The 26,141-nt window shown below is 45.8% G+C and overlaps 1 protein-coding gene across 8 annotated transcripts in view; it reads right to left on the bottom strand.

The window, feature by feature from the left end:
• Positions 1-26,141, bottom strand: part of LOC144178201 (unconventional myosin-Ia-like) — a 229,895-nt gene continuing 203,754 nt past the window's right edge. For 3 of the 8 annotated variants that reach the window (XM_077705854.1, XM_077705856.1, XM_077705853.1), the window contains exons 23-32: positions 22,678-22,827; positions 22,443-22,511; positions 21,418-21,453; positions 19,695-19,781; positions 15,071-15,202; positions 12,462-12,568; positions 11,161-11,296; positions 8,490-8,642; positions 6,717-6,844; positions 1-4,948 (exon numbers count right to left, since the gene is read on the bottom strand). In XM_077705854.1, coding sequence (XP_077561980.1) covers positions 4,822-4,948; positions 6,717-6,844; positions 8,490-8,642; positions 11,161-11,296; positions 12,462-12,568; positions 15,071-15,202; positions 19,695-19,781; positions 21,418-21,453; positions 22,443-22,511; positions 22,678-22,827 — 1,125 coding nt within the window. In that variant the 3' untranslated portion in view covers positions 1-4,821. The remainder of the gene's footprint in view (positions 4,949-6,716; positions 6,845-8,489; positions 8,643-11,160; positions 11,297-12,461; positions 12,569-15,070; positions 15,203-19,694; positions 19,782-21,417; positions 21,454-22,442; positions 22,512-22,677; positions 22,828-26,141) is intronic. The other 5 variants (XM_077705858.1, XM_077705857.1, XM_077705860.1 and 2 more) reach the window with 5 other exon arrangements.

The raw sequence follows: 26,141 nt of genomic DNA, 5'->3' as shown, positions 1-26,141 counted from the left end.
AGCAAGGCAAAGTTTTATTTCGTGCTTTATTATAAAAATCAGTATGAAAAACAGTTCAGTATATATAAACGTTCAATGAGATATATAATGACGAATCGTTTTCTCTTCCTTCTTAATACTTTCTATAGCGCAACGAACGCCGGTAGCATTGTCTGTAGTGCGGTAACTATATCTGTACAGAAAACGCTGCACCCTCATGCGTAGTACACAGCACGTGCACACGTTATTGTAGCGCATGCGCTTTTTCAGACTAAGAAAAGGGTAACCGTGCCACGTCTCGGCGCTTTCCTCTGCCTAACAAATTTCTACGTGACACATAAGAGCAGGAAACACCATGTTTTATGTTCAGTCATGCGGGGTAAACACGGAGAAAAGGCGAACACCCGGTGATTGTTGGGGAAAATGAAACAGTGGTTTGTGACGCCATCTTTCTACAAAGCATAGGGACCTCGTTTGTGATTTGGAGACGATTGAACAGATCTAACAACAGCCGTAATTAAAGGAAGGAAGCAACTTGGAAGGCGGCGACCTTAATGTAAGGTTGCTCGCATGCAAACTCGTAGAGTTTGCCGTACTATACAGCTTGAAAGACAAATAAACATGAAAGGCATTCAGATGCGCACCTTTCCTGCAATTTGGGGCGAACATCTAAACTGCAAAAAATAACAAACAAAAAACGGTTGCAGGTGCAAGTAAAAGATACGTTTACCTACTAACACATCCATCCAAACATACAGCCTAAAACTGTAGACATAGCGAAAGATCTATTTATATATAAATATTCATTGAAGCTTGTTGAAGGCTAATTCGCTGTACAAATCCCTAGTATATTTATCTAGTTCTCCAACGACTGCTTACGAGAAGAACACCAACAATAAATTAGCATGCATTCTAGCGAAATTTGGAAACAGACAAAAAGCTTTTGCCTTAACTCCTATGCTTTCCATGTGTACTAAATTAAATCACAGAGCTATAGCATTTCGAAAAAAAAAAAAAAACAGCACTTAAACACTCCACACAATATTGAATAGGAAAATAAAAAATTGAAATGTACATATTTTTTTCGTGAGCGCGTACACGCTCTGACCTTGCGATTGTTTTGGTATGACTTTGTGGAAAAAATGTAGAATAGCCACTTAAAGACTTAAGGCCTGAATACATGGAGCGAATATGCGACGAAAAGTCGACGAACAACGCCCGGCGGCGTCCGCCGGACGCGCGGAGGCGGAAAAAACGTCGTCTGCCACCGATCTGCCGAGGACAGATAAGTTCGCCCGGCGTCGACGGCACCGGAAGCGGCAAACAAAACTAGCCAATCAGGAGCGCTCGCCGCTCGCCCCCATTTTCGCCTGCTCCGCTTGTCCGCGTCGTCTGCTGGGCGAGATGTTCACCGTTCACGACGGTGCACACACTCGACGTGCACACAATGAAGTGGCGGTGACCTGTGCAGCTGGGAATAAGCGACTGTACATAAGCCGCTTTCGGCAACTTCACGGTCACACAAACACACACCGACCGGATGCTTACTTAATGACCGTAACCATTCAGCGGAGGTAGTGACAAAAGCTTCCCGCGTAGCTGGAGCAGACGATGAAGTGCAGACGATTTTTGCCCTGTGTAGCCAGTCCGCATTCAGATCGCCGCTTTCTTTCATCTGCGGCGGCACATGCATATCGGCAACACACCAACAAGATTAGAGACTATTTTTAAACAATAATTTTATGCTTTTTTTTTTAAGTGTTTCATAATTTTGCAAAAAGTTGCAGTGTTATCGAGAGCCTTTTGCTTGTGATGCACTTCATTTCGCTGCATTTGCTTAATCTAGCCACACTGACAGCAACCCAGCGGCGAGGTTGCGGCGGACGCCGTGTCTTCGCCCCGTGTAGCGCAGCCCGACGAACTCTCGGCGCTGTGCCGCGGCGGATTTTCCGCCGGGCGAACTTCGTCCTGAAAGTTCGCTCCATGTATTCAGGCCTTTACGCAAGGTACGCGTCATTTTTGGCAAAGACCGGCATATCCGGGCATTGGTGCGAAAAAATTTTTTCTGACGCAAAGGTTCTATTTAAACTAAGGCACACAAGTGTAGGGTGCTGCATTATATGGTAACCGGTTAACATAGTTTAATCAAACGTAGTTGTTAACACATAATATTAGTCAAAAAGAAAGCTATTATTTTGTGACGTGGCGCGTATCTGGCAGTGAAGGTTGGCACCATCCAAGACTCGCGTTACAGAAGATTGTCATTAACACGTCTAACTCGAGGTTGACTCATCTTATCAAAAACAGATGCGCGCAGACACCGTGGCAAAGCGAAGTGAAAACTTCTTGCTTTTGCAGAGCTGACTCCATAAAAATAAAGAGAAATCATCTCGTGCGTGCGCTCGATGATAACGAAAGTAACTAAAAAGTTAAGTATAACGCAGTCCGAATTTGAAATAATTCGTAACTCCCGTACGACGCCAGTCAGTATCTTAGAGGTTCATGTATAGTACTGCACAGGTTTCCATATTTTTCTTCATTTTCTGTACAGATAGTACAGTATCAGCTAAGGCTGTGAATGTACGATTCAAGAACTCGCGCATTACTCCGCGTGAATCAATGTGGCACTGCGTAACAAATAATTTTAACTCAAAAAACACCTAATAGTGCAGATGAGAAAACACTGCTATTCATGTATACGATAAACGCAGTGGATGGAACCACAAACTGCTGGGGAATTAAGGCTGCCCGCGTTGGGCTATCCTTGGTAAATAAAACTCCATTGCGAAAGTAAAAACACCGCCAATGTGTGGCAGCAGCTTTCGAGTCTATAATTTTTTATGCTTTCTATACTTAAACAACAAAGCGTGTGATCACGTGCTAAAGGAAGCAAGTGCACATTGCTATTTGGTATATTCCTGGGGGAACTTAAACAACTTCACTTCTGTTTGCTACGTGTTTCAGGTAAGTAGGTAAACAAGCAAAAACAAAGCTCACGTCGCACATGTGATGAAAAACAGTTTCCCCTCGCGTAACAGTTGCAGATCTTTCAGCTATGAAGCAGAACGGGCAAAGTCGCTGCCTTGGACACAACTACTATCACTGAGTAAGGAAGTTGCAGCAAGCTACAATGTAACAAGTCAACGTGGCAGCCTAAAGCTTCTATGTCCGAAGTTTGAACGCACCATAGACGCTGGCCGTGCTAGACCATCTGTGTTCATTCCAGCAAACGCAGTCATCTCGAGCGCCCTCTCTCTACCTAACCGACAACGCGGTTTGGGAGATCCACCTCACTCTCACTCTCATGTACGTGAAATATTTACAATGATTTGGCGAACCACAAATTTGTTAGCTCTTCGTGAGTGTTGTCTAAAATGCTTGCAACAGAGCGGTTGCGAGTGTCGAAGATGATTAAGAGGGAAAGTCCATTCCTCCATCAAAGACGAGTGCAACATGAACGTTGATAAATGGCACAATATCTACCTAATGTGAGATGCTTTATGTACACTTAAGGTGGAAATTGATAAATGCACGCTATGTTTAACTACGAACTTGTTTTTTTTTCTTTTTTGAGCAATGGATGCGTTCCTAGTCTGTCTACTCTTGGCCCTGGTATGTCTATCGTGTACACCATTTTTAGTTGCGGCAGAACGAATCACCTCCGCGAAGTTCCCCCATACGGAAGGCTAGCCAGTCTACTCCCGCCTCGAAGGCTTGCTTTGTGAAGTTTGGCAACCGAAGAGGCGTATTTTTATCACCTTCCGTATGAACATGTACACACTAGCCCTCCATTTCTATGTACAGTGCTAATGAAACTACTGGATGCAATGCATAGCAGAAATTCGAAGATATTACACGTATTGAAGCAAAAATAAACTCGCGCACCTTAAACAGCTCTACGGAAGAACAAGCACACTAAATTAAGCACATTGGGGAACCCCGAGTGTAGGCATCTGACAACATGTGCTGGAGCTAATGTAACAGCTAATACATTTTAGAAACGACTTCTCCACGACACGCCATATCCGTCAAGCTGTTTACATGTTTGGTTTCAAGGAAAGATTCAAAAGGAACACAATTTTTTCCCCACCCAATGCTTTCGGCAGGACACTTATCGGAGCTAAGAAATTGCAACACTGGTACGGTTATCGCAACTATATTTTCACGCTCAGCATTGTTTTCCCCCTCGAGATCTGCCCGTATTCCCCGAGAGTGGAAGAACCAGAACTTTGCGATTATTAGAGAGCGCTGAAATTTATTATTAACAGTGGTTTCAGTAGAGAAAAACTGTTAATAAAGCGCTTGATAAATTACCGATAAAACAGAAAGAGCTGGAAGAAGTTAGGTCAACAAAATGAAGGCAATTGTATTCCTTTCTAAACTTTCTGTCTAGCAGCAATACTTTGTAATTTACTGTACCCTTAACAGTAAAAACGCGTGCTAAAGATTACTTGGACTACAAAAGATTTAGAGCATCACCACCTTCAATTTATGTCCGAAACTATCTTGTTCACTGAATCTTTCCCTGACCAAATGGCAACGAATCACGTGATGGCCTAACGGGTAATTACGGATGACAAAGCCAGCCTTCGTGTTTCCCCGAAGAGAGGCAATTGGCGGCAGAAGAAATAACCGGCCAAGCAAAAGGGCCCAATTTCCTCCCCCCCCCCTTCCCCAACAAAATGGCCACCGCACCGAAGGGGAGGCATGCGTCCCCTAGGCGTAGGCAATGAAGTAAAACGACGTTCTATCTGTGCATGACGAGTTCCTCTTCGCCGCCTCGATCACCGAGGGGGCTTCTCAAAGTGCAATTGGAAAAAGGGTGGCCTAAGAAAGTCATCCTCATAACAACACTTCCATCCGGTTTCCTTTGCGGTAGATTCTGATCTGGCCCGGCTGGTGGTGTTCGCTTGACGGGCTGCAACGGAAGGTCATCACTCCCGTTTCTCTGCCGAAATTCACCTGAAACCTGCGTGAACGAGAGGAGAAAAATTCAGCAAGATGACTCAATGTCAAAGAGGAACAGCCTGACGTTTTTGATATTATTCTCAATGATTTAGCTGAGTCTAGTTCGGAAGCCAATGGTGCACTGATAGCATTGGTACGCTGAAAAGTGTTACGTGAATACACATGTACGTAAAGGAATGCGCGGGCAAAAACGACCCTGCTGTACTTGATTCTGCTTTTGCTATGGTTCGACCGCCGAATGCCCCACGCCAATTGTTTTAATTCTATATTTCGACATATTACGTTTCGTCCTTAATGCGAAGCATTTATAGGTAGCTCCACCACGAAATGTCTTATTACCTGCCTTAAAGCTGTTAGATTTCGTGAAAACCCGCACGAATACCGGTACGCCCTGCCGTCCTCTTGAGCGTGCTGAGGGTACTGTGAGCGTACTAGATATTAGAAGGTCTAGTTAAAGGAGAGTGCAGACGTTATACACCAAAACGTGGCTGTGCTCTACGAGAATACTACTTTCGAGTAGTTATAACCAATGTTAATTTATTGTATTTTTGTTTGTGCCTGTTTCTGTGTTTTTCTATTTTCTTTTTTTGCTTGTCTGTTTTTCTCTCCTTTTCTCGCTTTTTCTTCTTTTTGCTTCCTACTTTTCTTCTATTTATTCAGTTACCGCTATAAACGAGTGCTTTCGACGACAGTGATGGCCGCTGCCGCCGGGTGACGCCACACAATTCCACCTGTTGGCCTCGGCCGGCCCATTTTACCTGTGTAAGCACTCTTGATAAAATTATATTCTGGAAACTTCTCTCAAATCACCATGGGAAATATTTCAGTCATCCGATTTAAATATTTTGACGTGAATATCGATAGCACGAGTCCTCCCTAAAACAGGAAAACACCGTGGCCATGTGTGAACCCCCTCCCAAAGGTGTACCTGATCAAAGTGGTAAAGTTGGTCGTTTATATTCAGTTTCTTAAAAAACACAAAAAATGATGTCTGAAGCTACGGTAACAATAATTTCTGCACACTTGCTACTTCTGTGCTTGGGTATGGCTAGTTGATGATTGATTGATCAACATATAATTTCTGCACACTTGCTAGTTCTCTGCTCGGGGATGGCTAGGTGATGATTGATTGATTGATTGATTGTAGGGTTTAACGCGCCAGCACAACGCAGGCGATGAGGCGCGCCATAATGGAGGGCTCCGGATTAATTTTGACCACCTGGGGATATTTAACGTGCGCCGAAATCTCGTATACACGGGCGTTTTTGCTTTTCGCCTCCGTCAGAAAAGCGGCCGCCGTGGCCGGGAATCAAACCCGCAACCTCGTGCTCAGCAGCGCAACGCCTTACCCACTGAGCCACCGCGGCGGGTGGGGCTAGTAGCTCCCTACCATCATAACTGAGGCCTGTGCAACAACGCCCGCGCGTAAGTCGACGACCAAAAATTGCAGCATGGGGCGAAGTGAGTCATTCCAACCGTGAAGCTTGAGCTTACGATTTTCCCCGAAAATAGAGAAGCGATGCACTTCTTTTATCAAGCCACAAACCTTGGTCTCCATTTGCCAGTGTACGCGATGTGCACCGATACTTTAGACGAATGTAAATTAAAACGCAAGCAGGATTTTGAAGCCACCCCCCTAAGGTAATTTATCATTTCGAAAATCGTTGACGGTGGCAATGCGCACGTGGCCATGATTGGATTATGTATTTTTCGCGCTTGTTCATTTTCGCGCTCGTTTACACATAAACTGCAATTACGCTACAACTTACTCCGTCGAAATCTTGACTTCTGGAACTTTTCCTGTTGCATTTTGAATGACGAGAAAAAGCTTGGTGACGATCTCGATCACATGCCCAGTCTCGAAGATGAAGTCTCCTTTCTTGCTCGTGGCTTCAGTCTGAGAAAAAAAAAAAGATTTACGCAAACAGTGATGGTTCCTTTTTTCTCACGTCACCGGTTTTTAGGTACAATTTGCAATGGGTATCTGTTTTGTTCCTTGCTCCAGTACACGACACAATTAGAGTACAAAACAAAATTATAAAACAATCAGGGATGCGGATTTCCCATTCGTATTGAAAGCAGTGATCTTCGGGAACAGTTGATTTGCTGAAGTTCCAATGTCTTGTTTTTTTTTTCTTTCTGGCAATATTTTTAAATACTCACGGGCCTATTTTTTGAACGCGCAATTTCGTGGTTATGTGTCGGAAATATCACAGAGCCCATCTTCCCGCAGCTGGTTTGTGCGCGTATTTTGGGAGATTTTAATTCTACCGAATACGCTGTGTTTCAGCCAATACCCAGAAATTATGCAGATAGTGCCGGGTTTCAGTGCTGACCTGTGTGGATTGGGGAGCGTGATTATGATGCAAGTATTCATTAGTCCCGCATTGACCCTGCCTATCCCCATGAGCAGAGCTTTCCCGATGCTGAGTCAATGCGTACGCTGCTGCCACACTAGGGAAACAAAACGACACGCCACCGCCCGTTGATTTCGAGCGGCCTCACGATCCCGGTCCTTCTTACGCTCCTGCATCACCTGTTTAGTGTGCAGTGGGATACACTCGGTGTGGGACCGGTATGGCAGGGCCCATGCACACGATGTTACAGTGGCTGCACTTATGTAGCCAGTGCTTGCAAAAAGGAATTGCCTGAGCACCTTTTTGCTACACCGCGAACGTCGCCGAAGGACTCCCTTGCTGGGGAATGGGCTTTGCTCTCCTGTTCCGTATTGAAAGAAGGATCGCGATAGAGTAATCCCGAGCGTCACGAGAGAAGCCGACTCGGTGTATTTTACCAGATGATCAAATGTACGTGGCTATCTGTTCAAACGTGTGCGGTCACTACACTGTACTCTTCAATCTCTCGACCCGCTGCCTCCTCTTACCACGAAGACGGCGAAGCAGTAGGGAAAGAGACAAGCTCGTGCATCGAATCTGGCAGGGCACGGTTCGGAAGCTGGCCGCATCGCCAATAAACAGTTTTCTTACGCCTTGAGTTTCACTTTTCGGCACTCGTGGCCCAACAGTACTATATCAGTAAAGCCATTACCGAACCTGTATTGCCACAAACTTCAATTGTTATACACTCAGGTTGGTGTTCCTGTGCTTCCGTTTTAAACGTAAAGAGTAGAACCTGTCGGATATTAAGCTTATCGCCGCAATAAAAGGGGTCATCCCACACGCTGAGATTGTTGGGCAGAAATCATCCTGTTGATCCTGTGCTGAAGCAAAAGCCTTTGTGCCTTAGGTGACTTCGTCAGGCTCCGGATATGCGGGACACCACACCCCATCAACAATTTCGTCGGAAGGACTACGATTCCTCATCTGACCATTCACATGAGAACCATATATCCCCCGACACCGTCGGGAATGCGCTAGAAGACGTAGAAATGCGCTGCCTCTGCAGAAGGTATTTCCCAGCAAGTTCCTCACATTTCTTTCCCGTCTTTGTATTCCAGCGTCGATTCCTGCTTCAAAACACTCCGCACATTACTCAACGCAATCAACCCTGCGCGCCCAGTACAAAGCCCATTTCAGTCTCACCGTGCGGATATGAAAGACGGCGATGTCGTCCAGGAAAGGGCTTAGCGACATTCTGAAGATGTCGGTGACTGGAATGCGGTACTTGATCTGCAAGGTCCGCTGGTCCATGATCAGCATCGCGTTGGTGCTCACCACGAACAGGGTCTGGACGCACTGCAAGCGGAGACCACGCAGGCCGTTTCCCCAACAGCGCTTACAAGCGCGCTATGGGTGCTTGTCGTCTATAGCCGGATTACAAGTCATCGAAATGTCCCCGCATGGCGTCACTTCACATTTGTTACGTTCAATTTGTAGCTCAATTTGTAGTCTACTATAAGGCCATCCCGTGGTTCAGCTTGAACAAGGCCCTCGATCGACAAATCCATGTCACCAACAAAGCAAATTCGGCGGGTGATAGTGTTGACCAAGCAGTTCGACTCAAGAAGGTGATCTGCGCTTTGGCGCTGCGCAGTGCAGAATGTATCCTTGGATAAAAGCAGCACGAACTCAGAGGAAGACGAAGGAAGTGTACCACAAGGACAGCTGAGTTCGCGCTGGTTTTACCCAAGAATGTCTTTCTAACTAGCCCAGCTTGCAACCCTCCAGAATGCATCGTTTGCATTGCGTCGTGCCACAACGCAGAACGAACTGTAGCGCTAAATCCCGTGCTCGGCCTCGTCATTCGCCAAAAATTCATTGTCGATTGCATGCATTCGTTAATCTGATGCATTGCGGTGAAGTTTAACCACCGGGTTGTTTTAGAGAGCAGCTGCTATCGCCTGCAGTAGCTCACACCCCCGGCCCACACAGGGTCTAAACTTTAAAACTTAGTTGCGGTGACTTCGAAGGTGACGTTCATGCGGAATAGCGCCAATTTTACCAATGCACGCGTGAGCTGGAGGTACGCAGTGGTGCTGAGAAAAAACCGGAACCCTGGCAATCTGATTCTTGTGTATAACGCTCTTGGCTTGCGCGCTCATCTGCTGGATGGCCACTCCCGTTGCTGTGCACAGTTTTTGCTCCTGACAGATGTTGTCTCTGCATTTAGGGGCGAATCCTCTTATGGGTTCGGGCTGTTGTCGTCTCATGTCATCGTCGTAACCGTCGTCTCATGTAGTCACGGTACTAAACATCACGACACTAGTTTACGCCTCACGCTGGAACGCTTCCTAACACGTACTAAAACACTACCGGGACACTTGTTTACGCCTCGTACTAGGACGCTTCGTGCTTCAAAGGCACGAGACGTTTACAGTAGAGCTGTACAGCTCTACCCCCCAACGGTTTCGTCTCCGTTGACAAAAAGGCCAAGGCGCGAAGAATACCCTCATAGATTGCATGCTTCGCCCCTCCCCAGTTTTCCCGCTGTGGAGATGGCCAGGGATTTTCTAGCCCTCTTTTCAGTACAAGTAGTCGGCATGTCTGATTTTAGGCTGACCTTTGCTGCAGCTCATCTGAAAGACCTTTATTGCAAAAGGAGGACCACTGGTCCGATTGGGATGGGGTGGGAGGGTAAGGGAAAATAAACAAATGTAACGGCTTCGGGCCTTTAAGGATGCAATAAATGATATTAAATGAAATAAAATGGTGGTAGTTCTCAGTTGATTGAGTGAATGGGCCAGTTCTTGGAATGTGCAGTCAATTTGCCAGTTCTTGGTGACCCCAATACAGTGAGCAGGTCGAAGAAGCCTATTTTTTTCTTGAGTCTGTATCAAGCCTATTTAACATATTAGCATGAAGTAAGGGAAGGCGAGCATTTTAAGCAATAGTTTATTGTGCCTTTAAGAGCCTATTTTGATTACATGGGCTTTTCAGGACCTACTTTGACTATAAGAGCCTATATATATAAACTTTTTAGGGCTTAACATGCTTTTTTTTTTAGTTATATATTGCCTTTTCTTTTCCCAAACTGTGGTCTGCAAGGACTTTTCTCGCTTCAGGAGCCCGCAACGGGCTGTTTATCGCACCCCGTCTGCAAGAAAAATCCGCGAGCCGTGCTAAACAAGCTGAGAAACGCAAACCACGCATGAGTCGCAGCCCCCTCGACCTCACCACATGGACCGAGCCGTAAGAGGACTGAACGCAGCGACACTTCAGCCAGTCTGGCCGACGTTATGCTGGCTGTACCGACGTCACTCACCCCTGTCCACACGAGCTGCCTTGTTCTATGCGCTTCTGATATGCGCTTCGGACCAACGGCGAAAACTTTTTCCCATATGCCCTATCCATTACTAACGAAATAAAAAAACAAAAAGGTGGAGAAAATGAATGCGACGCAGCCGCGCACATGCCCCTCAAGGTCAAAGAGGCCTCCTAACGAAAAACCACGTGAAGATAGAACACATCAAAGAAACACCGTATTTCGTGCTTATAAATGCCTAAATGGCACTTTTCAGTGCCAATTATAGGCGCTAAATTGCTCACTTTTCGTGTCTAAAGACGCGGTCGATTCGACCAAATCATACGCCTTTTTGTAAAAATAAATGTTTTTTTTTTATGTGCTTACGCATGCATAGTTGTACACTTATAATGTCAAATGGTCCCTGTTTCCTCTGCTTATCATTGATTTCTTAGACTAATGCTTCAATTTTGCGTATTTCCTTTTGAAAATAAGGTCTCAAAGTGTTTCTCTCATTATATGTCACACCTCCACCCTTGCAAGGTTTTTCTTTCCACTCCAAGATTAGCTTACCTTGCCACTAGACCTTGTTATCTTGCTGATGATGTCCGCAAAAACGATGTACTGGTCTCCCGTTTCCTCCGACAGCCGCTTCCACTTGACATTCTGACGAAGCCGAACATAGTCGCCCCGGAATGGATGGGTGACGCTGGCACGGAACGAAGCACGTTGCGAGTCGGCACTCGTTACGGGGATCACACTACGACACATTTACTAGCATCGACCAAGCGGTGTATGCACACAATATGGCACCCCATAGTCGCACCTAGGCTATTGAAAATTGTGAAGTAGTGAAATTACTGTTTTCACGAATTTCGGGGTACAGGGGAAGTTTTGTTTTGCCTAAAGGGTTTTCCTAATGTTCATTTATTATATGCATGCCAAATGCGATTTCTTTCACTCGGATGCATTGTCTTCAATATGGGTATCAAATTTGTTCTGCATTTTTCCCCACTTCGTCTTTTCCTGTAAAAAGTAACTAGCAAGTTTCAAACATAGTATGCACGGTCGTAAAAGTGTAATCAAATGCACCTGCGAAATTGCAACAGCACGACCAGACGACCAGTGAAAAGAGGTCCGCGTAACACGAACATTAGTGACGTGTGCACGTCCTGGTGCAATTTCGCAGGTGCATTTGGTTGCACTTTTTACGAACTTGCATACTATGTTTGAAACTTGCCTAGTCACCTTATCCCTTATTCTAATCGCGCTAATGCAAGTGCGTCACTTCGAATCCATTTTTAGCGCCACATTAGGCAAAAAAACTTCTTTAGAGATTGAAAAAATTACAACCTCACAAATTTTAGACAACATGACTTGTATTGATCTAACAAAGAGAAGACAAAAAGCATTCGCCCTTTAAATTCGCTTACGTGGTCCTCAGAAGGAAACAAACGAAATTTAGAACGTTGTCTGCGAAGTACGGAACCCGAAAACTGATTTTCAATAGCGTTGGTAAAGAAGAAAAACAGCGAAGTGACGTTTTGTTCAGTCACATGTTTCTCTATCTCCCCTCACTTTGTGTTGAACTTAGTGGTTGAACCTTGATGCGTGGAATTAAGTTCTGGCCACATGAGCGGTGCTACGTTCGGAGAGAAGCCGCACAGTCACAATATGTCGTCGGTGCAAGGTTCCTCCACGGCCTTTCCTGCGCTATGATAGGGGCAAATGAGGTCCCTCTCACTTATCTGAGGTCGAAGCAAAGTGTAACGTAAAAAGAAGTTGGCAATAAATCGGAAACGGCAGAGCAAAGAAGGAGGAATGTGCGAGAAACACTTAAGAGTACCGGACAAACAGCTACTAACGCGTCTCACCTCTTCGGGTAGGAGGCCTTTTTATCCTTGAAGAGGACGCTAGCTGTCACCTTCTCTCGCATTCGGTTTCGTGAAGTTTGGTCCAGTCTCTGCTTGTACCGCGTGCACTGGAAATACAAACATTCAGAGTTGCCAGTTCTCCCTGTCAATATTCGCCAAATTTTACGACACGACCATTCAGTGGAAACATTCAATTATTTCGTGCACTGAATTCGTAAAAAAAATGGTCGTGCTGGTGCATACATCACGCGATGAGCATTGTGTATGTACATTAGGCACGGCTACAAGCATCACAGAGAGTCTTCCACCACTTGCAGTTCTACAGACTTCTAAATAACTAAAAAAACTGGCAAACCTGTATACGCAATGCTTAATGACCGCAAGTGTACCGGAATCTTGGAAGAACGCGAACATCATCCTAATCCATAAGAAAGGTGACATGAAGGACTTGAAAAATTACAGGCCGATCAGCTTACTGTCAGTCGTGTACAAGATACTTACCAAGGTAATCGCTAACAGAATTTCTGCAACCTTTGATTTCAGTCAACCTAAAGAATAAGCAGGGTTCCGTAAAGGTTATTCAACAATGGACCATATTCACACGATCAATCAGGTGATAGAGAAGTGCGCGGAGTATACTGAACCCCTATATATAGCATTCATAGATTATGAAAAAGCATTTGACTCGATCGAAACCCTAGCAGTCCTTCAGGCATTGCGGAACCAGGGGGTAGATGAGCATTATGTAAAAATACTAGATAATATCTACAATGGGTACACAGCTACCATCATTCTCCATAAGGAGAGCAGTAAAATATCTATAGGAGGGCGTCAGACAAGGAGACACAATCTCTCCAATCTTATTCGCAGCATGTTTACAAGAAGTATTCAGAAAGTTGGATTGGGAACAGGTGGGAGTAAGGGTTAATGGAGAATACCTCAGTAACCTCAGATTTGCTGATGACGGTGCCTTGCTAAGTAACTCGGGGGACGAATTGCAAAGCATGATTTCTGCACTGGACGAACAGAGTAGAACCGTGGGCCTGAAAATTAACATGCAGAAAACCAAAGTAATGATCAATAACCTCGGGACAGCACAGCAGTTTGGGATAGGGGGCGAGGCAGTGGAAGTTGTAAGCCAATATATCTACTTAGGCCAAGTTGTTACCCCAGATCCCAACCATGAGGCAGAGATAATTCGAAGGATCAGAATGGGGTGGAGTGCATACGGCAGACATTCTCAGATAATGAATAGCACCCTACCGGTATCTTACCGGTACTCACCTACGGGGCAGAAACTACTTAAATTGAGAACGACTCAGCGGACAATGGAGCGGTAAATGATAGGTGTAACATTAAGGGACAAGAAGAGAGCGGACTGGGTCAGGGAACAAACGCGTGTTAAGGACATATTAGTAGAGATTAAGAAGAAGAAATGGACGTGGGCAGGGCATGTAATGCGAAGGCAAGATAACCGTTGGTCATTAAGGGTAACAGAGTGGATCCCTAGAGAAGGCAAGCGCTGCAGGGGGCGGCAGAAAGTTAGATGGGCAGATGAGATAAAGAAGTTTGCGGGGATAAATTGGTCACAGTTGGCACAGGACCGGGGTAATTGGAGAATAATGGGAGAGGCCTTTGCCCTGCAGTGGGCGTAGATAGGCTGGTGGTGGTGGTGGTGGTGGTGGTGGTGATGATGATGATGATGATGATGATGATGACTTCACTTGCCCCCCTCTCAAAGTAAAAGAAAAATAAAGAAGTCGCGAAAACGCTTGGGTGATAGATATCTTGTTGTAACCGATTCGTACATGCATGCAAATATTTTCCCCAAGAATATAAGCGTAACCCAGCAACATACACAAATCCAGAAGCCACTAAGTTCCCTGTCGCGTTCTTGTGAAAACGTGAGCCAGTGTATGCGCGTGCAAAAAGCTACGAGGTGTGCGAGTGGCGCAGAAAAGGCAAGGCATAGGCTACCTCTTTCACTATCGGACCCACCTTTCTTTCACGAGCAACTTTCCTCACGGGGATTTATTTTGCCTCGGAATAATAATCCCTCTCTTTTGTACTGCTCAACATGCGAGCCACGTGTTCAAAAATAAAACCTGAGCTGCACCGCGAAGTTAATGAAAAACCTTCGCCACGCAGCTACCGAAGGAAGGAAGAAGGGAGGGCAAAAAAGAAGGCAGACGTGTTAATCAGGCTGTAGCCTAGTTTGTTATACCCGGCGCGTGGGAAATGGGAAGGTGGACAAAAAGAGAAATAAAAGAAGGTGAGAGCGCAGAGAAGTATGCCCAGCGTTCGGGCGCTAGACATCCGAGTTGAGTGATCGCCACAAGTCTTTCGTACCATAGTCTTTTGTACAGGTTCTCCTTTCGAAGAAAGCGGGGAAGCGTCTTTGTCGCCTCGTGGGGGGATGACGGAGAACGCGAGTGGCGCTGCCAAAGTTGGCAAAGGTAATCAAGCCCCATTACCCTGCCCCCGAGAAGCGTGTTGCGGCGCACAAACTCTCGCGTGCGACGTTTGCGGAGCCCACAGGTCAGAGCAGCCTGCTAGCTTTCTCTGGCGTGTTTTCGAGTGTCAGTGTTTGGCCCGCGGAGAGGACGCACCCTCCACTTGTGGTGCAGCTTCCTCAGCAGCTGGCTGGTGTGCATCAGGAACCGAGGCGCCGGAGGCCACGACCGGTCCGCCGGTGAATCCGAGGGCAGGTTGCGTGCCAGCCACAGCAGGTAGCGACGTCGCTGCGAACACCGTGACCCGGGAAGACATCAGCACTGCCGAGGGCACGCCTGCCCGTCCCGACAACGCAAGAGCAACCTCTGCCGTGACGCGTCCCCGCAACTGACACGCCTCGCATAAAGCGGGGTCGCATAAAGCAGTTGATCCGGCAATGTAAGGTAACAAAAGAGGCACACAAACTAAATTTACTTAAATTTGAACTGGATGCAAAGAAAAATGAAACGGGCTACGAGATACTAAATTCCTCTTCACTACGTATTTAGAGGCATCGCGAGGCACTGTATGAAGATATTGCAGTCGTAATTTGCCCGTAATTGCTAAATGATCCCGATCATCAATTGACTACTCAACTCATAGCACGAAAAGTATGGCGTAAATACATCCAGAATAGGACGCGGCCGTGACTGTTTGTTGCGCAAAAAAAAAAAGGAAGAGGTTTACTGACATCCTCTGTCGTCCATGCCAACAGTTTAAAAATGTGAGACGTGTGGAACGAAAATATAAAGAACCCAGCGGACTCTTTGGGATGCTGCGCTGTGTTAGCTAAACTTCCGACGGGAGGCAGGCTTGGGAGGCTGTACAGCCATGCGTTCAGTGGTGCCCCGCATTGTTCTTTGCGGATTATCTCCGCTCAAGAAAATTTTTTCCCTTTTGTTAAAAGTTGAGCAGGTGACATACCGGCATACAGAGCACACCTTTGGTGAAAGGGCCTAACCTGCGCTTCGAGCAGCACGCATATACTTTTGCTTTGTAAAGCTTCATGACACCATTGTGCCTTACGATCTTTTTGCGAAAACGCTGTTGCCACAACAATGAAGACGTCCTAACTAAAAATAGTTGGCCAGCTACGACAATGACATCTTCCGAAATCCGAAACACAAAGCAATCTTGCTGCCTGAAAGGTAGTTGGTGGATTTAAGAAGCGAAAAACTTGTTTGCAGCTAATTGCGGGTAATCTAGAAAACTATTAAATTGTCAACAGGAACAACGTGATATTGCTGTCAAGAAACCTAGGGCTTCGTTAAAAACACTTAAAGCATGGTAACTAGGCTGCCGGAAAGTAACTTTTTCAGTTCGTCATCAATGCCACAAAAAAAAAGCAACGTTGTGAATGTGAAATAAACTGCACAACAGACTCATATGAAAGAACATAGTTGATAAACGCTAGATTGACAACGGGGATGTTAGTTTTTTGCTACCGGTGTTTCCAGTTACGGAAACGTGTTTTCAGTTATTCATGTTCCACAGGTTTATTTTAAATCTAAAAAATTCCTGGTCCTCAAAATTTCGGTAACGGTGGGGTGGATACACTGATCTTAGTTAGCAACTCGAAGCTTAGGGTTACTTATCCTAAATTTAGCAATACACCGTTAGCCTGATTCCTAATTTCTTCAATAGTAAAAAAAAAATAGGTGAGTATTCCGTGTGAGTCATCCAACCGGCGTAGTAAATAAGACTATATCTAAAAATGAACAAATACCTGGGAACTAAAAGATAAATTTACAAAAAATTCAAAAATATTGAATCTGGGCACAGTGACTTAGTTTACTAGTAAGTCAATAATACTTAATGCCGCAAAATATTTTTACTCGACAAAATGCGCTGATTTTACTTAAACGTGAAAATGCAAAACTTGTATAGAAAATTGAATAAAACAAAAAAATAATTCACAGCTGTGGTATACATGCTTGTTTTGTTATTCTTAATCGTACGTGAGGTTTAGCATGCAAGCATACCCTACAAATAAACGTGTACTCGGGGATCTGATGGCAGTTTTAGTTACGTCAGAACCATAGGCGCTGTTAGTTCCCGATTACCTTATCATAATCTATTTTGCTCATGAAGATAAAATACTCAGAAGTAGGCCTCGTGGCGCCTAATTCGTCGAACACATGCTTTTGAATGTTATAGGAAAAAAAAATGGCGGTGTATCTGCTTGCTTCGGTGCGGAATTCTTGGAGACACAAGATAGGGTTTTTAAGCCACTGATGTCACAGGAATGACGGGACAGCGTTTTCAGACAAGGGCAATTGTGTGCGATACGTGCTATCTTTACAGCGGCTGCGCGTCACCACTGCCTCTGCGGATGTAATCATACACGTCACAACACCTAGCGTCACCTCCGGTAAGGCCAGCGTCTATGATACGGTGACAGTGCCCGTAATTCCTCTGAATGCCTTACGCTAATCTTCTTTGCCTCGCTCATACGGTATACGAACTTCCGTTACGACGCATAAGGCGTCAGTTGAATTCCCACCAGCGACCAGTGAGGAAATTTTGATTTTGGCTGTTATGTTTCTTTTTTTGTTCACGTTATTTTGTAACGGACACACACAGAGGGAAGTTTCCGCGTTAACCTAGCCCAATAAAATTATAACCTCTATAGGTGCGAAATTTGTAAGCACTGTACTGCCACTGGCCACTAGCGCTTACAAGCACTGCAACATGTTTGCAACCGCTGTGCTACGGAGCATCAGGCTGCAAGTATATCCGCCCAACTGCACACATAACATAACTATGGGCTAATTTTCTGCTCGTAGTACTACAATTTGTGGAGTAGAGTGAAGCTTTAATTTTGTTTACTCCTAAAGGAACTCTGCAACACTTGCACTCTTCCCTTCGCGTCTGGAAGCGCTGAGAAAGCTATAGTTATCGCCGGCACGGAGCGGCACTGCGTGATTTGCTCGTCGCAGCCGCAGCAGATACGCCTTCCGTTTCTGCTTTGCTTTTGTAGCTTTTTTTTTAAAGTGGCTATTGAATGCGTTCATTGCTGCGACTGAAGGAAAGCCGGCCAATACCCGCTACCCCGATGTAATGACGTCATTCCAGGGATCGAGGAACGCCAAGACCGAGAAAGAGAGAAAAATCTTTTGAGCGAGTTTTTAGGTTATCTGATGGGCATAGAGCAGTAATTTTTGGCTGAGGTACTTTGCGACCCCTGATCTAAGTACTGAATGTGTTGATTGACTATGCTCTGCAAGCATATGAGATTTGAAAAAAAAAATTGAAAAAAGTGTTGCAGGGTCCGTTTAGATGTCGTCAAGCATACTTAGGATAATTACAATTCTTTAGTGTACTTCATCAACAACACTCCAGTTTCCTAGCAGGCTACTATTGAGGGTTAACACGCATACAAACACAGCTAAAAAACCTTTTGTGGACCTAAAGCGAACTTACAGAAAAAGTGTGTTAATTGCGCATGCTTCCTTCTTAGGACAAGCACACGGGTGTTCAGTCACGGCGTAGGAACGACGGGAAAAGCCCACGGAACAAACCACTATCATCTGTTCTCAGTTAAATTTCTGCCCTCCCCGCCGCGGTGGCTCACTGGCTAAGGCGTTATGCTGCTGATCCTATTAACACGCGGGTTCGATTCCGGCTGCGGGGGCTGCTTTTCTGGTCGACGTGAAAAGCAAAAACGCCCGTGTGTCGAAATTTTGGTGCATGTTAAATATCCGTAGGCACTCAAAATTAATCCGGAGCTCTCGATCCACTGCGGCGCTCATCGTAGTGCAGCTGCAGCTAGGGTGCGTTAAATCCTATAAAAAATTTCTCACCAAAATAAAAATTTCCGCCCACGCCGCGAGAGCATCATCGCAGGTTTCTCAAGGTAGCAATAGATAAAGCTGAAACTCAAACGACAGAAAATATGACGAACTGTATGATTTACAATGGTCTACCATTGCGCTGTCTTCGGCTAACATAAGGAACGTGGCAAGGAAAAAAAAAACAAGATTACGATCATTGTTTGCTCGAAGGGATTTTTGTTAAGCCGTATTTCCTTATAAAATGCCATTTGACTGCTCCTTCAGCTGTAGGACATGCCGTAACGTCATTATTTATGCTCCACGTGTCAAGCATGGCTCGCCATAGAGACAGGCACTATTTAGAATAGGATTTAAAATACGGGCAACATTTGAACTGTGCTGGGGGAAAAATTCTGAAAACGTGTTCACGGCCTGAGGAATATCAATTTTCAACCTCTAGTTCCAATGCTACGTTGGTGTGTGCATTAGCGTGAATAAATCGGATTTTTCGTCGGGCCGTGGTGCGTGGTGCGTCGACGTGGTGCTTGGTACCGTCAGAAACTTTAATTGTACGGTAATCAATCACTTCATTTCTAACACGGAATGAACATGAACTCGTTGGTTTGTCTCTGTTGAGTTCAGACTTTAGCTTACCAGTAAGATCAGCCGAAGTATAAATCTTCCGTCAACTATTTAGGCTGATGAAGCAACATTTACTTTACTTGGATAATCCTCGACAAAAGCTGGCGCGGGGATCGTAGTAACCTGACTGCTAACTAGCACTGATTAAGGCAACGTGCCGCCGCATGTGAAAAAGCGTTACCGCGAATCATGCAGAGCTGCGATGGGAGAGACAGGGTAAGCATCGACGGGCTAGCCAAAGGCGCAGCATGCGTGCCGGTTCGGGCGGGGGATGCAGGATCCCGCGTACATCGAAGGAGCTGTGTGCGTCCGCGCAGCCGCTCACCTTATAGAGGCGGTAGGCCCTGCCGAGGACACGCGCTGCCCAATCCCGCCGCTTCGCCTGCCTGACGCCGTGGAACTGCTCCCTCGTCTTCAAACGTCCGTCATGCACACACCACACAACAAAACACAACCCCCTCGACCGCGGTACATTTCACGCTCTCCCCCGAACCACAACAGCCACCGCGAAGCAACGAAAGACAGACATGCGTGCTCACGTCGCCCCCACCCCGATAGCAGCGCCGACTAGAGAAGAGAGCCGCGGTACTGGATCGCCAATCCGACTGCCAGTGCGAGTGGTGACAAACCGTCAACACACGATTCAGGCGACACCACCGCGTCAACGGTTCTTAACTAGTGGCTGTTGGCTGCCCTTCCTCGGCGGGAGGAGAAAACGAGCCAGCGGTGCGTTCCTAGCAGAGCGGTGTAAGTGTGCGTCAAGAACAGAAGCGGGTGCAGTGCCGAGTGATCGGTACGAAGCGTGCTGGACGGTGCTGCGTGCTCACTACGTGCATTACAGACCGGTTATGCGGCCGTTTAGGTAAGTGTTGGCTGACATGTATTCTAATTAACTCAGAACCGCGCACCGGCATACTGTAACGTCCGAGACAAAAAAAAAAGTGGCACATAGATCATGTTATTGCCACAAACAGCAGCACTTTCACGCAGTGAAGTTAAGAGAGCTACTCTAAGCACTTGACTTGCGTCGTATATTTTTGTTCCAACCGAGTGTCACAAAGAAAGGCAGGCAGTGTTCAAGAGAATATGACGCAACACATTGAGCTCAGTTAATTACACGGGACTTGGTCACTTTAAGAGCTTTAATCAGTACTACGTTAAAGCTATGTTAAAAAGAGATGCCGTGACCTATGGGCCGTATATTTTGTGTCTCGTAGACTTGAGCTAGCGCTACCAGGTGGAAGCTACCTTTAATTTTTATAGCCAAAGCCTACCTCGCACTGCATGTTTGCTGATGGTAACAAAACAGACAAATACTAATAATTAGTGTACGTGTTTAGCATGCACGGAAACAGTTAAATGCTTTTATGACAAATTGCGCTGATAGGCTGGTGCGTTTAATCAGAGATATGACGCGTACTACGGCGATAGCTTAAAATGAACCCCTGTAACACAAAATATGCTTCAGGGTCAACTGTGGCATAATATTGATCTACGCCTAAATTTTAGACGCCTGAAATTGAAAATGTGACGATCCTCACTTTTTTCAATTTTAGGCGTCTAAAATTGGCGTCACGAGCCTAAAATGGCTTCACGAATCCGTCATTTCGAACCTAAATTTAAAGAAAGCGGCCTTGACAACCAGGCGGAAGTGACATCAGAGCCCGCCGAGCCAACCGCTAGGGGGAAGCCTGCGGCCTGTCGGAGCAGCGCATTACTGGCAACGTTGTGACAAAATGAAGGCAGTGGTTTATGGGAATAAGGTCTTGTACGGTACCTCATCTTAATATAAAACATAAACTGACACTCAGTAGCCCTCCCAACCTGTAAAATAGCATCCAGAACTAAAAGCAGGACGCAGTCTCTTTACGGTGATGGCAAGGAATTCAGCTGAGCACGTAGCGTTAGTGTTGGTCTTGCACAGTGGTTACAGCACACTCAATACCACTCCGACCTGTAACTGATCTCGAACACAAAGTAACGAAAGTAAGGCACATAAATTAACACAAAGACAAACAAAAGACGAAACAGAAATAATACGAAATTACCACAAAGTTTTTCCGCCTCTCGAACTCTTGTCTTGCCTAGAATAAAATAAGTTGTAGAGATCGTTAGGACACAACACATAGTATTCGCCCACACCAAGGGCAACAGCCATCTAATTTCTTGGCAGTAAATAGAAGAACAGTTAGGTTTACACATATTTTCATACTTTTTAAAATCGATACAAATCATTAGGGGGGGGGGGACCTAAGCAAACCTATTTATCAAACATTATATGTGTGTCCAATAACATTATACTCGAACTAAAGGCGTCGCCTGATACCATTATACAGTTAACACGTAAAACAACCATAGCTGGTTAGGTTAAGTCAATTCTGAACAACAATATGAAACTATGCGTAGCTAAAAAGTAACCGAAAACGCAGTGGCCAGTGAGTGCGTCCCTGTACAGACAATGGTACTCATATAATGTAATGTGAAAATATGTCCCAAACACCAGGAGGCGTTGTTTAAGTTCAGAAAAACACCACTGTCATGCTTAAGAGAGTAAAAAATGTGCCAGAAGTTTGGTGACCTATTCAGGTGGTACTGTTGTTGCATGTGTCATTTACCCTGTGAGGTAAAACCGTTGTTTTGAAACTTAATAACAACATAGCACATTATTATTTACTGCTCTCCATTCCTAATAAAATGTATTATTGTTTACTCGCGATTCCTAATGGTACGCGTTCCTAATGGTCCTTATAGCACGGAAATAGTGTAATTCATGGAACTTTCAGCACTGACTGGCGGAGATATCGAAAGAATTGCAAATCTCCTGGGTTTATTTTACGGCTATTGATCCTTTGTGTACAAGTGTGCCTCGTGCATTTTATTTATATTTTTGCATTTCATCTCAAGAGTGCCATTGCCATAATCACTTGTAAAACTTGTAACTTTGTGCGTATGGGACGGTTAATCTATACTTTTAGCTCTGGAGTAGAAAAGATTTTTGAAATGTTACAGAAGAAGCACAGACTACAACAGGTGACATAGACAGGACGTGTGCAGGAGGCAATAGTCATACAACCTTCCATCCTCTATAATAGGCAGCAATAGTGGTAGCCGCTTGCCGTTTACGCAAGAACTCGCGACGAGCCTATCGAAAGGAAAAAGAAGAGAAACAAACACAAAAAACAAAAATCAGAAAAAGCTGTGTAACGCCAAGCCAACAAAATAATCCTGCTCTTAAATTTCCAAGCCGTCCTGTCAAGAGTCGCGGGAATACACACAGCTTCGTGGAGCGCAACAAAGCGAGAACTTACCTTCCAGCACTTGTAGTTGCTCGAGAGGATCACTTGACTCTCTCGCATGCGGAGAAACTTTTCCCGCATCACAAATCCTCTCCACGTCTTCTGGATGAGGATGGCGAGTTCGTTGAGTCGCTCCCGCCGAAACTCCTCCAGCTCGCAGACCTGCAAGCAAACATGGCTTTGTGCATGCTCCACGTAGGGTGGAAACAGTTACCGAATGGGCTCGCCATACCGAACGAGCATACCGCGGCAGACGGGATGAGGGGAGTTAAAAAACTGCGGGGGTCACCGAAGTCTGCTTACGCGCGCGGAGGCGAAAGCGCAGGTGTTCCGCGCGGTGTTTGCCAGATTCGTTTGCGCTTGTACCGCACACATTCGGGTCATATTATTAAGGTATAAGATGTCGAGGCATGCTTGGATGTCGAGGCAACCAGTCGAGGCATGCTTGGATGTCGAAACAGATCGCGGAGCACCATTTCTGCTCCTTTCAGGCAACCTTCCTTGCAATATTTTCCTTCTTGTGGCAAAGCACACTTTCGAAGCACACAAACCGGGCTACCCAAAAGTCTAAATTTTTTTAGGAAAGATTATGTTGGGAGCTTTCTAAATAGTCGATTCCCATCAATACCAAGTCTACGGGGGCCGCAAATAACTTCGAATCAACCCGACTTCCAATTAAACAAGAAGCAGAAGAGCAGCGTTGTTCTTAGTCAGAACACATATCCCTTTTTGATTTTGTTCAGAATCTCGACTTCCGTCGCCAAGTCGGGCGTACGCTACGGGTGGCCATGATAGTGGAGAGTTATCGCTAAAATCGAAGTCAACGTCCAACGCACAAATTGCTCACACGGCACTGTGAAAGAAAGTTGAGGACCTCAAAGCAGACAGATGCAAACGCTTGCGCGAGAGCCAACAGGCCGGCCGCTATGTGAACTGAATTCATCGAGAAATTTCATCGAGAAATGACTGTCACTGCGATGCTTTTTGCTCGAAATGACTTACAATTAACCAATATAATGGATCTTACCTTCGAAATAACAAGCAGTTTTTTTTTTCATTGAACAGCATGTAAATTTTCGAGGCCAGCCCATCACTTGTAATTAACCAAAAATTCGGATTAAGTTACTGAATTATTGAGACTCGACTGAACCCCAGGCCGCGCCCCCTGCCTGGCGAAGACGGGGATACGGGGGCCTTCCCCTCCCAAGCGTTCGCTTCATTCCCCAACTCCTCACAAACTACCCGTTTTCGCTTTTAGCACTTCCCGATGAGATCGCCCGTCGTAAGTGTAGCGGCAGTTCACCGGCGGGCAGAACAGGGACCCTGTTGCAGAAAGAACTCACTTTGAGCGACTCCCTTCGTTCGACATCTCTTCAAAATGGATCTTTGGCAGCCAGATTCAAGTGGCGCGCTCGGTATGGGATCGCCTGAGCTTCGCTCTTTTCGCTTCGAAGCTCGGCCCGGAGCGGGTGCCCGATCTGACACGTTGCCTCCCTTGAACAGAAACCTTTTTAGGCCATTGTTTTCTCGACCAGCAGCGCTCCGCTGAGGTGCGGCAGATGTCTGCGCAATCTTTCTACACGCGATCGCGTTTTGTAGCCGCTTTACCTAGAAGGCTTGTCGCTGCACAACGCCACGAAAGAGGTACAAAGTGGCTGCTGTGCACAGGTGACCAGTTGTGTATTAAAGGGCAAATGACGAATTGGCCTGGTGAGCAGATCCACAGAGGTGACACAGCTGAGATAAATTTCACAAAAAACACATGATGAATGCTAATGCCAAATGTTGCATACACATTATGCATACACATTATGCATACACATGTGTGTACACATGAGCGTGCCCATACGGCAATGTAAAATTCGCTGACTAAAAATATTAAGTATGCCTTACGCACACTCGGTTTACCAAACTTCATCCACAGCCAGTCAAGAGGTATCATCTCAATTCGATTCACTCAGCAGCATGCCGAATCGCTTACATTTAGTGTGGTGCGGTAGTCCGACCTCTCAATACGACGGACAGTAAAGAAATGAAGGAAGCTAAGACTAACGCGTAAGACTTTAAAGCAGCAAAGCTGAACGCAATCTTCACGACAATCACGATGGTTTAAGTCCACGATTGCAGCCGATTTACTTATTCTTCGCTGCCGCAACGACCTTTACTCCAACAATGTTGCCATAAATGTCAGATTCTTTCATTATTTTGGAAGTGATACTAGATTCTTTCATTATTTTGGAAGTGATACTTATTTGAGATCACCTTGGAGGCGCGTACGTCACGACGTGTCTTTCTCGTTCCGAGCAAGTGTTGTCACGATTGCGGCGAACGCTGGAGTTTTTTTTTTTTTTTTTTTTGCCGATCTTGGCCAATCTCCCTAAGTGGGTATGCTTGGCTTGGCAAACGCGCGCCGGAGACGCTGGGCGGTCGCCCCGAGGCACGCTGGCCCGAGCGCTCGGCATCTTCTCGTTTTTTTTTTTTTAACTGCCGGGCGGTCACTGCAATCGTGGCCAATTTCCCTAAGTGGGTATGCTTGGCTCGACAAGCGTGTGCAGGGGACGCTGGGCGGTCGTCGCGATGCACGCACACACGAGCGCTAGGCCTTTTCATGGTTTTGTTAACTGCCGGCGGTCGGCGCAAGGCACGCATTCACATGCGGGCGTTCGGCAATTTCTTGGTATTTTTAACTGCGGACACGAAAAATAACGATTTGCTAAGCAGCTTCACTGTTAAAAACTCCCGGCCTCTGTACAGAGTTCATCCCGCATGCACATTTCGGGTGCCACATTGTGTATGGAAGTCTGATAAAGCAACCACCCGACGTGAACGCCTCAATGTCACTTCCACAAACGACACCTCTAAAAGACGCGCCGTGTGTGCTGTTCTCACTGTACGGCCTGCAGTGTTCGTGAGGACACAGAACACGTACTGTCTGCGTGCCCGCGCTTCGCTGTTCCACTGCTCCCGAAAAAGTGATTTTGCGTTTCCGTCCTGCCGCACGCCTGATGTCATTGATGTCTTCGGACAATGGCACTCGGTGTACGGCCTACAAAGTCCTTGGTTTGCTTTGCGACGGCTGCGGCTTAGACAAAATCCTGTAAGCATGGAACGTAATTGTACTTTGGGGTGGTTTCCATGTAGGTTCCTGCGTCGCGTCGCGTGTGTGAGCTTTTTGGTGGACTCGTGCGCTTCGTTCTCTTTCAAGATCGCCACTAGGCGGGCCTCTCTAAGTAAAAAAAACTTTCTCACGCACACGCACCCATATAGACTGCCATATTTTTCTGTGTATGCGTAAAACGAGTGTAGTTTGTCATTACGTACATTTTACATTTCCCATAAAACATTTCAGGGTTCCCCTTACATTGCTTTCTTAGCAAAACAAGTGTTCTTGAGGCAGAGCACGCTTTACAGGCAAAAAAAAAAAAAAAGACCAGTTAAGTGACCGTTCGAAGAGGGTCAGAGCGGTTTAGACGAAT

This window comes from Haemaphysalis longicornis, unplaced genomic scaffold (genome assembly GCF_048455015.1).
Source record: "Haemaphysalis longicornis isolate Haplotype H1 unplaced genomic scaffold, Haemaphysalis longicornis Haplotype H1 scaffold_4, whole genome shotgun sequence".
NCBI classification, from domain to species: Eukaryota; Metazoa; Arthropoda; class Arachnida; order Ixodida; family Ixodidae; genus Haemaphysalis; species Haemaphysalis longicornis.
Note: the sequence above shows the minus strand (reverse complement) of the source record. Positions and strands in the feature narration are given on the sequence as shown.